The sequence below is a fragment of the Chinchilla lanigera genome, unplaced genomic scaffold (assembly GCF_000276665.1).
Source record: "Chinchilla lanigera isolate Chin_1 unplaced genomic scaffold, ChiLan1.0 scaffold00108, whole genome shotgun sequence".
NCBI lineage: Eukaryota > Metazoa > Chordata > Mammalia > Rodentia > Chinchillidae > Chinchilla > Chinchilla lanigera.
In genome coordinates, this window is record NW_004955509.1 from 1,942,950 (window position 1) to 1,955,316 (window position 12,367).

The 12,367-nt window shown below is 36.9% G+C and overlaps 1 protein-coding gene across 1 annotated transcript in view; it reads left to right on the forward strand.

The window, feature by feature from the left end:
• Cnksr2 (connector enhancer of kinase suppressor of Ras 2) overlaps positions 1 to 12,367 on the forward strand; it is a 218,974-nt gene that overhangs the window by 184,147 nt on the left and 22,460 nt on the right. Inside the window, exons 19-20 of the mRNA XM_013506287.1 lie at positions 355 to 455; positions 2,430 to 2,982. Coding sequence (XP_013361741.1) covers positions 355 to 455; positions 2,430 to 2,982 — 654 coding nt within the window. The remainder of the gene's footprint in view (positions 1 to 354; positions 456 to 2,429; positions 2,983 to 12,367) is intronic.

Sequence of the window (12,367 nt, forward strand, 5' to 3'; positions counted from 1 at the left end):
TTTTGGTTTTTCTCCGGTACCGGGAACCGAACTCACGACCTTGCGCTTGCCAGGCAGGCGCTTTGCCGCTGAGCTAAATCCCCAGCCCCAAAACATAGTTTTCTTAACACCATAAAATCTAGCTTGTGTATAAGCACTTGCTTTAAAAAGAAGTTGGAAGTAAGTGATTATGCTCTTCTTCCTCTTCAAAACCTAGCTAAAAATGAAAGTTAGTGACCGTGAGTAGGAGACTGCTTCAGAGTGTAGCGTAAGAGCAGAATTTAAATTTCTTTCTGTTAAATGGTAATATATGTTCCTAAAAATATGGCTAAAAACATTTAATAGAATATCATTTTTCCATGTGTGCATTTTCAGATTACTGGAGTGAGAGTGACAAGGAAGAAGCAGATACTCCATCAACACCAAAACAAGACAGCCCTCCACCTCCCTATGATACATACCCACGGCCACCTTCTGTAAGTTAACAAGTGTACTTAAAATATCGCAGATTCTTTAACCTTAAACACATGTTTTTAAAAAGTATGTGGTGCATTATATGTCAAACCTCAGGTTCCTTAGAGAAGATAATTGAAGGCTGAAAATCAGTGAGGAAAATATTTTTATGTTTGTAGAATATTTAATGAAAAGAAAATCACCACACACTCCAGCAGAAGGAGTATGTGACCAGTTTTTTTATGAAAATAACACCATTTTTGTCAGAGTAGCCTTTATGGAGATGTCAACAACAAAAAAGTTTTCTTAGAAAAAGATACATAAATTGTCTTATCTTTTACACACCAATGAAGTTCAATCCATGTCCTTTACAAGCAACTGGTAAATATTAATATTATAGCTCTGGAAGTATAGCTCAAGGGTAGAGGACTTGCCTAGCACATAGAAGACCCTGGGTTCCATGCCTAGCACCACCAAAAAATTAATATTATGTCAGTATTGAAGTTGTTTAGACCTGTAAGTTTATAAATAGCCATGGCGTCTGGTTTAATGTATATGTTTATATGATGCTCCAGAATTCTTAGACATGTGTAAATTACTCGGTATCACACAGGCATACACACAAATATACACGCATTTTGATCTTTAATAGAGTAAACAACTATCTTGGTTTGTTTGGAAATATCCCGCTTTATGTCTGTTTCCCATCAGAATTACTGTGAGTGTCTCGGTGGCGCAATTTAGGCAATATACTCCATGGTTGTATTGCCGTAAGAATCAATTCTGCTTATTTTGATACTGAGTGTTCCACAGAGGAAATGGGAGCTGGGATTTGACAACAGTCAGTCTACTTTAGTCTCTGTTACTGCAGGGGGGTAACTCGTATTTTCCCTTTTTCCCAAAAACATCAGGAGCTGAATGCTTCTTTTTAAATATTTATAAAAGAGGAAGAAAGGGAAACTGTAGCATCACTGAGCTTCTCTATACACATAAACATAGCAACTTGTGAATTTCAAGAAAAACTATTCACATTATTATTAAAATACAGAGGAATAGTGGACCACCCACAGAACATGTCAAATAATTCCTCCTCCTTTAGTAGGGGGGTGGCAGGCTCCTTTATCTCAGCCAGGCTTTTCTTGGCTGCCACTTCAGACCCATTTGTGATGATCGTATTTAACTAATCTGGCTCTTTCTGCCAGAAAGAGACCTGGGCCAGCCTATTAGCCTCCAGTATGGGTGGTGCACTACAAGTGTTTTACAGCATTCTCTTGGTGCAAGCCCTTGGTTGTTTCTTGTGTTATAACATACATTCTCAAACTTTAAATTTTACAGCTGAAAATATTATTTTTTTCTTTTGTGTTTATATACCCAACAGTGTCTACACGGAAGGCACATGTTAACTCTCAATAAAATACAATCTTATCCTGTCTACATTTTTAACTCTCTAAAAAATGCCATAGAATTGACAGTACCATAAGATAGGTTTTCTGTGGTACCCGTAAAAGCACATATTCACCTATGAAAATGAATGGTTTAGTCTGTTTATAGGCAATTTATTCTCATATCCAAAGACCACGCTCCCTGCTCTGACATACAAGTTGCATAAAATCCAGAAATAGGAATCTTCAGACAGTTCTTCTTTAGGACTTCAAACTGTGTCGAGATTTTTTAAACTAATTGTTTTTAGTTACTGAGCATTTCTTCTTATAAGCCCTCACATTTTCTCAGACTTCTATTACTGTGAATCTTTGCATTATACATCAGATTTTTCATAAGAGCCTGGTATAGCTGCAATTCAAGACATCCATGTCTGTCTTTTAAAATGTAAGCTAGGGCCTAACTTTGAGATCTCTTCAAAACTGTTTAGTTGTTGCTTGACTTTGTAAGAATCCATCCACTTAAATGTTCCCTGACAGAAGGTAAGTGTGTTCCTCCACGATAGAAGTGATGATGTGTTATTTCTGTGGAGACTGATCAGAGGCTCTTTTCTACAGATGAGTTGCGCCAGTCCCTATGTGGAAGCAAAACATAGCCGGCTTTCCTCCACAGAGACCTCTCAGTCTCAGTCTTCCCATGAAGAGTTTCGCCAGGAAGTAACTGGGAGCTGTGCCATGTCCCCCATTCGCAAGACAGCCAGTCAGCGCCGCTCCTGGCAGGATTTAATTGAGACGCCACTGACAAGTTCGGGCTTACACTATCTTCAGACTCTGCCCTTGGAGGATTCAGTCTTCTCTGACTCCGTGGCCATCTCCCCTGAGCACAGGCGGCAGTCCACCCTTCCCACTCAGAAATGCCACCTTCAGGATCACTACGGGCCGTACCCCTTAGCCGAGAGCGAGAGGATGCAAGTGCTCAATGGCAATGGGGGCAAGCCTCGAAGCTTCACTCTGCCAAGAGATAGCGGGTTCAACCACTGCTGCCTGAATGCGCCAGTTAGTGCCTGTGACCCGCAGGATGACGTGCCACCCCCAGAAGTGGAGGAAGAGGAGGAGGAGGAGGAGGAGGAGGAGGAAGGGGAGGCAACAGGAGAAAACATAGGAGAAAAAAGTAAGTATGTTTGTGGAGATTCTTGGCCTGTGTACACAAAGTCCCTAACCTTTTCAAACTTCTTATTTAAAGAAAATAGATTGTTTACTTTTACTTAAAATAATGGTCTTGCTTCATAGAAAGTTAGGTCTCCCCTGATGTTCTATTTTCAGATTTTCAGCGACTTGGGGAGAGTGATGCATAGTGAACGTTATGTCCCAGAATACCTACAGCTGGAGCAAATAATTTATTTCTCCCAATTACTCCTTTTCCTTTTATGGTTAATAGAATTTTTTTTCCTTCCCTCTTTTACCCACTTTCTTCTCATTTGCATGTGTTATCCCGTCGGTCCACTGTAATAGCCCCTTGAGTTTGTGTTAAGAAACTATAAATAATTCAAGCATGGTGTTAACAGAGCCCTGGTTGAATAATTGAACATACGCACCCACCTATACCTGCACATATGCATATATATCTTCCCTCTTCACTGTAAGATTTAAAGAAAAAAATCCCAAAGGACAGCTTTTCCAAGGAAAGATTTCACATAGCATTTCTGTCAGCTCCAAATAGCTGAACTTGTTTTTGAAACCAGTTTGCAAAAGCATCCATATACTTCTTTGATATACATGTTGAGTACCCAACTATTTATCAGAATGAATTCTGAAAAGGGACAAATCAATTAAGTTACATCTGTCTTGTTGGCATTAAGAATGTGCTTACTAGGTATCAAGATGTTTAGCCGTCATGCCATATGAAGCATCTGCTTACAACAAACAAGATCACTGGTTCCAAAACCAGTCTAGTTTAAGAGAAAGGCTATAAAAGAAGTTATTTTAGCTAGAAAGAAAACCTACTTTTTGCTGTAAATCCTGAACATAAAATGTAAAAGAATATATAAAAGAAACAGTATAAAATATTTACATCTCTTTATTCAAAATGAACTCTTAATCATTACTGCAGATGACCTGAGCCAGAGGTGATGAAATAAATGACCCATTTGGTTCCCTTAGGGCATTATGCTTCTCTTCTGGAAGGGTACAGACAGAATATAGCTTTCCGCCCTTTGTTGTTGTTGTTGTTGTTGTTGTTGTTGTTGTTGTTGTTGTTGTTTGTTTTTTGAAACAGAGTCTCTATGTAGTTCAGGCTGGTCTTGAACTCACTGTGTAATCCAGGCTGGCCTCCAACTCATGGCACTCCACCTGTTTCAGCTTCCCAAGTGCTGGGATTGCAAGTGTGCACCACCACACCCAGTTACATAGGGCTTTGACTGTGGGATATATGAGTTTAAGTTCTTCATCACAATTAGAAAAACAAGTTAAAGTTCAGAAGCTACCAACAGCTCAGGAGCTCTATTTCATTGTGAACCTTGGCTTGTTTAAAACAAGAGCCACTTTGGAAACTACCAACAAGAGGATGCTGTAGATTTCCTCTTTTTATGGTATAGATCTTCCTTATATAATTTAATGGAAATTGTGTATCTTCTACCAATAAAATGTAAGAATTGCTTATAATAAAATGTACATGCTGAGGCAGTTTCCATGTGAAGTGTATTTTAGCCATAATCTCCATGAGAAACCTTATAAAAGGTATACTGCTGGTATGGGAAAGCTAATGACCATCCATGACCTGCCATGTCCCCACAACATCCACATCTCTCAAACATTTTGGAAGTCTTGTGGAAGATATATTTAGGACTCATGCTAGGCCTTGGTAGCAATTCTGATAAGCATTATGATACATGTTTAATATTGTAAAGATAGGGCTGGGGATTTAGCTCAGCAGCAAAGCGCCTGCCTGGCAAGCCCAAGGTTGTGAGTTCGGTTCCTGGTACCGGAGAAAAACCAAAAAAAAAAGAAAAAAAAAAAAGAAATATTGTAAAGATTACCAACATTAATAAATTATTTCTAAAATTTAAAGATGAGTTAGAATCTTCATTTCAGCTATCATCTAGGTATTTGACAATGCCTATGACTAAGTGTGTGAGGTTTGTTTATTCTTCTACGAACATTGGAAAAAACTGCTTTCAGCAATCTTAAAACAAACTATGATGTAATTACTCACATCCCTCTTAAATAGAGAATTCTGTTCAGAAAACGCCCCGCCATCCTGATAGGCAGATTCATTGATGTAGTCTTTTTTTTTAATAAGCGAGGTTTTCAACGGTTTATCCTGGTCATGGTGTCAGGGAGAACTGGGTAGAAGCAACCATGTGTAAGGTGCACACACACACAAAGACATGCCCTGATGCCTGCCCTTCCTTCGGGTTTCCGGTATCCCACAGAACATCTCCAGTTAGATCACTTTGGTTTTCTGTAGGGGTTTTGGTGGAATCTCTTTTTTTCTTTTTTGTTATTCTATGGATATAATTTATTTTTAGCCATATAAATATACTCCTAAGTGGATGGGTTTTTTTCAGGTTCCAGACAGGTTAACGGAGTAGTTAATTGGTACTGTCCATCTCTTTCTATGGGCTTTCTTCATAGAATAAATGTCATAAGGCAGAACATCCCTAGTAAATGTGTAAATTTTTTCTTACACATTTTGTCTTTGTACTTCAAGATTATGGAGCAATTCATGCAGTCAGATCAGTTTCACCAAGGGTAGCCATCCACTATGTTCAGGGCCTATTTCTTTTTGGGTATTTTTTGATAAATCTTGCTATTTGATGTCTCAGTATATTTCATACTGTTCTCCGCAGGGCAGTGCACTTCATGCTTCCCTGGAAGATTTTTCTTATTCAGTGCGCTACATGTTCACTTTTCTAATCATGATTTTTTGCATTCCTATTTCTAGTATTTAGGAGCGTAATGTATGAATGTTTCACTTGGGAAACATTAGCTTTAAAAAGCGATGATTTCAAATTAGACATGGTATGCACACCTCTAATGCCAGCTACTTGGAAGGCAGAGGCAGGAATATCACAAATTCAAAGCCAGATCAGGCAATTTAGAAAAGTGCTAAGGCTGTAGCTGAGTAGTATAGCCTTTGCCAGGTATGCTCAGGTCGCTGAGTTCCATCCCTGGCACCTCAAGGAAAAATCACTGTTTTCAAAAGACTATTTAAATTCTAGTTAAAAGGTATCATAGTTATGACTGGCCTAGACTGGCCATTAGAAATAAATGTGCAGGTTGCTTTTCTCAAACTAAGCTGCTTAGTGTTACGCCAGCAAAGCAAAAAATTATGCACAAGAACAAAGCAGTGGCTGTTACATCAGCCTCAAACTTGTACACCCTCCCCACAATGCAGTGTGCCCACGTGCTGCTGCGCAGATCAACAGACAATATGTACTTGTAAAAATCGCAGTCCAACAGTGGTGTATTATTGAAAGTCATGCTAGAGTCTAGCATTGAGTTTGCCTATTGAAATGAATTTGCACTAACCAAGTACAGACATGCAAAGGAAATAAGTTTAATGTTTATAGCTCCAAATATTTTTCAAAAACTTAAAAAATAGCAAGTATCAGACAAGTGAGCAAGAGGACTAATGGAAAAACATACAAAAATATAGCCTATCTTATGCCTCAAGAGTGAAGAATTATATCAGCCAAAGCACGCACTTATTATTTATATTTTATCTTACCTTATAGAACACGATATGTATTATATGGTGCTTACAAAGCAATCTGAGAAGCAAGATGTATTTAAATCCATGCCCTGGATGTTTTTCAGTTTCCTTATCGGTGCAGAATTTGGCCCTGATTATGAAGGGTAAATTTAGCCTTCCTTAGGACAAATTTCAATCTGTGTTCTCATGGTTTGAACTACCTTTTGTCTTATTTTGTAATTCAGTTATTTAACTGAGTCATACTGATCTTCTCAAGCTGAATACATTTTACACTGAAATGGGTGATACTGAAAGTACACAAATGAGACTTGTCTTGTTTTCCTTTGCTAGAAAAGTCAGCTACATATTAATCATCCTGACTTACTTCCCTGGCATTTGGGAGAAGACAGGTAATTTCCTATTATCCCAATTAGCAGTTTCAGAGCCGAGGTGTGATCATTATAATACCTCAGCTAAATTAAATTATTAATTATGTAAACATGCAGCTTTTTTTACTTTCTTACTTTATGAAAAAATAAAACAAAGTTATAAGACATAATAAAAGAATAGTAATAGTTAATATATTGCGTATCATTATCTTCAAAGTAGTTATTCAAAGTATAAGAGATAAACCAAAGTGATTCTTACAAAAAGAAACAAGCATATAATGACACAAAACTTTCTTTTCTTTTCTTTTCTTTTTTTCTCTTTTTGAGACAGGGTCTCACTGTGCAGTCCAGGCTGGCCTTGAGCTCACTTTGTAGCCCAGGCTGGTCTCCCACAATGATCCTCCTGTCTTAGTCTCCCAAGTGCTGGGATTACAGGCGTGCACCACCTCGCCGGGCCAAAACTTTCTTTTCAATGAATTAAGAAAAACTAGCAATATAACTGAAACAAATTAGCATATATATTAAAATATTTTTGAAACTATGTAAGGAGTATAAATTTTAAAAGTATAGGACAAACTATAAAGATATAAAACACTGTTTTGGTTAATGCAGCCTGAATTCTGATTAATTATATCTCTCTTTCCTTTGTCATAGTAGGCAAGTTAGATGAGGTTTTCAAAAGTTTTCTCCCTTCAACCTGAGTTCCCCCCTGGAATTTATAAGGGTACTCTCCTAGCCACATATTCTTGGTGCCTTCATCTACCCAATGAAGTGATAAATTTTTTTGGTACTGGGAATTGAACTCAGGACCTTGTGCTTGCCAGACAGGCACTTGTACCACTGAGCTATGTCCCTGGCCCTTTCATTACCTTGGAGATGATCTACCAGTATTCTTACTTAATCACACATATAAATAGCTTTGTCTTTAAAATATGCAGCAAAACCTGTCTTTGGGGGAGAGTACAGAGAGATAAAATCTGTTATCTTGTAGCTGCTGTACACACTAGATTATCTGGAGGAGATATTATTGATGCTTTGTAAATGACGTCTGCTGAGAAATATATTTTAAAGTTATATTTTAAAATGTAACACCATCGATAGTTTAGGAACAGAATACCTGCACAGAAAATGCAGCAATTTAGTAGCCTAATATTTGAAATTATTTGGACAGAGGTGCAATTATCTAGACTGATAATGGCTACCAGTACAGTAGAAGAAGATATGTTAATCCTCTTCAGTAATTGGAAGTCTCCCTTAGTAATATCTTGAAGATTTTCTAAAAGCCATGAGTTTTATATTTAAGAAATTCAGGTAGGAGATGTATGGACAAAGGGAAGATATTCTCAGAATATGAAACTATTGAATTGGAGGGGAGCAGCATAAAATAATGAAAAATGTTGCAAAACTTTTTTATTTTCAAGTCATATACATACGTAGAGAACTTGGAAGAGCATAAGCATCAATAATATCATAAATAATTCAAATGTAAATGGAGTCGGTGGAAGCTATAAGCAAAATGAATAAAAATGCATGATAATTCAGAAAAAGAATAGTAGAGAACCTGCCATCCTTGGCTGGTTATATAACAAGTATATATAAAAAAAGATTACAGAAAAATCTACAATGAGTAAATGGATATTCTCTTAATATGATATTGCCTGATTTTGAAGAAATACTATTAAAGAGACATAAAACAAAGTATCATTTAGCTATAATTCTGATACTGGTTATAGATTAGGTTTTTTTTATAGTACTAAGACTGAACCCCCGGCTTTTCCATTGGGCTACATCACTATCATTTAAAAAAAAAACTGAGACAGAGTCTCACTAAGTCACTAAACTGCTCAAACTCACTACCCTCCTGCCTCAGTCTTCCCGAGTACCCTACTGGATTCAAAGGCATACACCACTACACCCCTCCTAGGTTATATTTTTAACCCATCTCTCTTTATTTTGACTTAAGTTTGAGAAAAATTATTATCCTAACTTAGAGGAGTTCAGAGGTGCATAAATTTCATGGATCTGCAGTGTCACAACTCTGTTATCTTTTATGTAATGCCAACACCTCTACATATCACTTCTCGTAAGGCAGCACTCTGAAAACCAGAAAGCAAGCCCTATCTTTAATCCTTTTTGTATGATGAAAGGAAACTTTCCCTAGTCCCCTCCTGGAGACGTAAACACCAGATTTCATTGGTCAATGTCGCACTATATGCCCATGCCCAGGTGGTAAGGTAAATGGAGTTATTGTCAGTAGTTTAACTTTGATTTGCTTTTAAGGTCATGAAGAAAAGAATTGTACCAAATTACTTTTCATTACTTTCTGTAAGAATAGCTCTGCTGCCGTGTATATTACATCTTCAGATTGTATTTCTTCAAGCATTGCTTAATTCTTTTTAATATGTGTGTGCAAGCACATATTCCCTATAACATCACTTCATTTAAGTCTTGGCAATATTGAAATGCTAGATATATAAGAGGGAATGAATAATATATAATACTGAAAATGCAGCTTGTTTAATGTAATTATGTTTGCGTTGTAAATGAATAAGTATTTATTATTATAAACAATAAATTATCCTAGCTTAGAATAATGTCTCTGGAGACATTCCTCAGTTTATATGCTTGCTTGGTCACTCTGCCACTTACAAGTGGTATGATCAAGTTATTTAATATCTCTAGACCTTAATGTCTTCATTGTTAAATAATGCAGTAATAGTACCAACCTTTTGAGGTTATGAAGAGAATTAAATGAGGCAATACCAGAAAGCACTTAGTATCCACATCTGACATTTTCTGTCCAACAAATCATATGAATATACATATATGTTTTTTAATGCAGATTTTGATTCAGGCAGAGAGGACCATTACAGTACTTAAACAGTTACTAACCCTGGCAAGCCTCACTAAATAATGTTTACTTGACTATACGATCTATCTTTATTCAATTCCAGCCACTGAATTGAACCATATGAATTACTATTTTTGTAAGTCAAAATGATGAAAGGACAGCAATGTTATATATTTCAACCTCATACATTAGCCCTGCTGTAGAAGCTAAAAGAAAAATGTCCCTCTTTTTACAGTTTTATGACTCTATGCTTCTTGACTTTGGACACTTGGGGGACACATAAGAAACTTTGTATTCCAAATAGCAACAACCTTATCATATATATTTACTGAAATATTTATTTATAGATATTACCATATAGGTCTCGTTTCTCCCCTCAGAGTCCGTCCCACCACCATCATTTGTCCTCTGGGGTGGTCACTCTGTTCTATATTCTTCCCAGTTTTACCTCTATGAGTACAATATTAAATATTTTATATCAATTTATTTTCTGGCCCCACCCACCAGTATATAAGCTTCTTAAGAGCAGAAATTGTATACCTGTTTTCCACACTCAGTGCCTAAAGCAGTACATGGCCCATAATAGGCCAGGACTTTTCAATGCATGAGTGAATGAATGAATAACCCCTTTTATTACTAATTTCTTATAGCTGAAGTTATTCTTTTATACATTATATATTGTGAAGCAGGAATCAAAACATTGTATATTCTTCATCCAAAATAAATCCCTTTCTTTTATAAAGGGAAAGCCAGGACTTGCCCGTGTTTAGTTAGCATACTAATGTGGTGGGATGCTAAAAAACTAGAATTACTGTTCATTGTACTATGGCTCTTTTATAGTCACATTTTCTATGGTTGAAATGATTCTCCTATTTTGTTCCTATTTCTTTTTTTTTTTTTTTTCTGGTATCAGGAATCGAACTCACAACCTTGCTTTTGCCAGGCAGGCGCTGTACCGCTGAGCTAAATCCCCAGCCCTATTTGTTCCTATTTCAAAAATGAAGGCCACAGCAATATGGCAAGTGAAGTGACTAGTTCCTTATCATGAACCATGTAGAAAGCAGTTCTTCCAGCACACCTACATCATTGTTCTTTCTACCAAAAGCTGCTGACTCAAATCACTACCAGTGCATGGCTCACAGACTTATGTCTCCCTTGCAAGTCATCCATCACTTAGTTTCATGTTAATTAGTTTTTAAGAAATACTGAAGTTTCAACTTGTACTTTGGAAAGGAAAATGATCTCAGAAGTGTTAATAACTAACAAACCCTGATTTTAATAACAAAAGAAGGAATTTAGATATTACAGAGTCACACCAGCAGATGTGCTAAGAATTGATGTTCAATAAAGGTGACAAGCCTTCACTAGCATAGGTTAGACAAGCTATGATTTACATTTTTTACATGAAGACAGATGATAAGATTCAGGCATATTGTTACCTATTACTTTTTCACACATCAAAAAAAGCAAAGCACTTTTCTTCATCTCAATATAGCTTAGTGTTAATTCTCAGTAGAATACTTTCTAGCACACTGTGCAAGAAGCTATCCTAAATTAAGCCTCCTTTTTCTTTGTTCACCTTTGCCACAGAAAACTAAAAGTCTCAAATGCCTCATTTTTGTTTATCAGTGTACAAAATACTTCCTGCGGTTACCAAATACTGGAAGATGGCTAGTTGAGATGTAATAGGATTGTACTGTACACCATATCTTGGAAGTTTTTTAATTGCCCCACCTGTTTTTGTTTTGTTGCTGAGTTCAAATGTAGTATCTTGCTTATTGCAAAAGAAATAAATGATACTGTTATGAAAGTACAAAGGGACCTACTTACCTTCTTACTCTCCACAGATACCTACCACCAAAAATTAAGGTTTTAAAATTAATTCTGGTATAAATTTATTTTCCTTATTTATCTTTCTCCTGACTCTAGGTGAGGAGGTGAAGCATGGCTTAGTTAATTTATCAGTTATAGGAGGTTTTTTTCTGAAACTTTTGATGTAATCATAGTTTATAATATAAACAAGTCTTATGAGATAACTGACCACATCAGAACCAAGGCCTGATCCCAGAATTTATTCCTCTAGAAAATTTAATAGTTGGCCTTTTCAAAAATGATGGAAGAAGATATGTGAGAAGAAAGGGCAGTAGCTATGCATGTGCACTTACCCTACATACACACACTCCTGGACCCACACATCAGAAGTTCTCTTAGCTAATGTGTCAGTGCCTTAGAAATTTTACCTTCTTCGTGGAGACTTTCCAATATTGTGAGCTTATCCCAAACTCGATAATGAAAACAGCTAAGCCAGAGATAGTTAGCTAAGGAAAAAAAAAAAGAAACAAACGAAAAAACATTGCAAGTCAAGTACTCAACAGCCAGAAGACACAGCATGGCTTCAGAGCCACTATGTGTGGTTTCTTAGTTATTTTTCTCTCATTGCTGAGACAAGATACCCAACACCCAGAATTAAGAAAGGAAAGGTTTATTTAGCTCACAGTTTGTGGAGGTTTCAGTCCATACTTGGCTGGCTCCAAGGCAGAGTGGCACACGGCACAGGGCAACAGTTCACGGCTGTGGCAGTAGCAAAAGCAACCAGAGCAAAAAGGAGGAGTGGGGGCAAGAA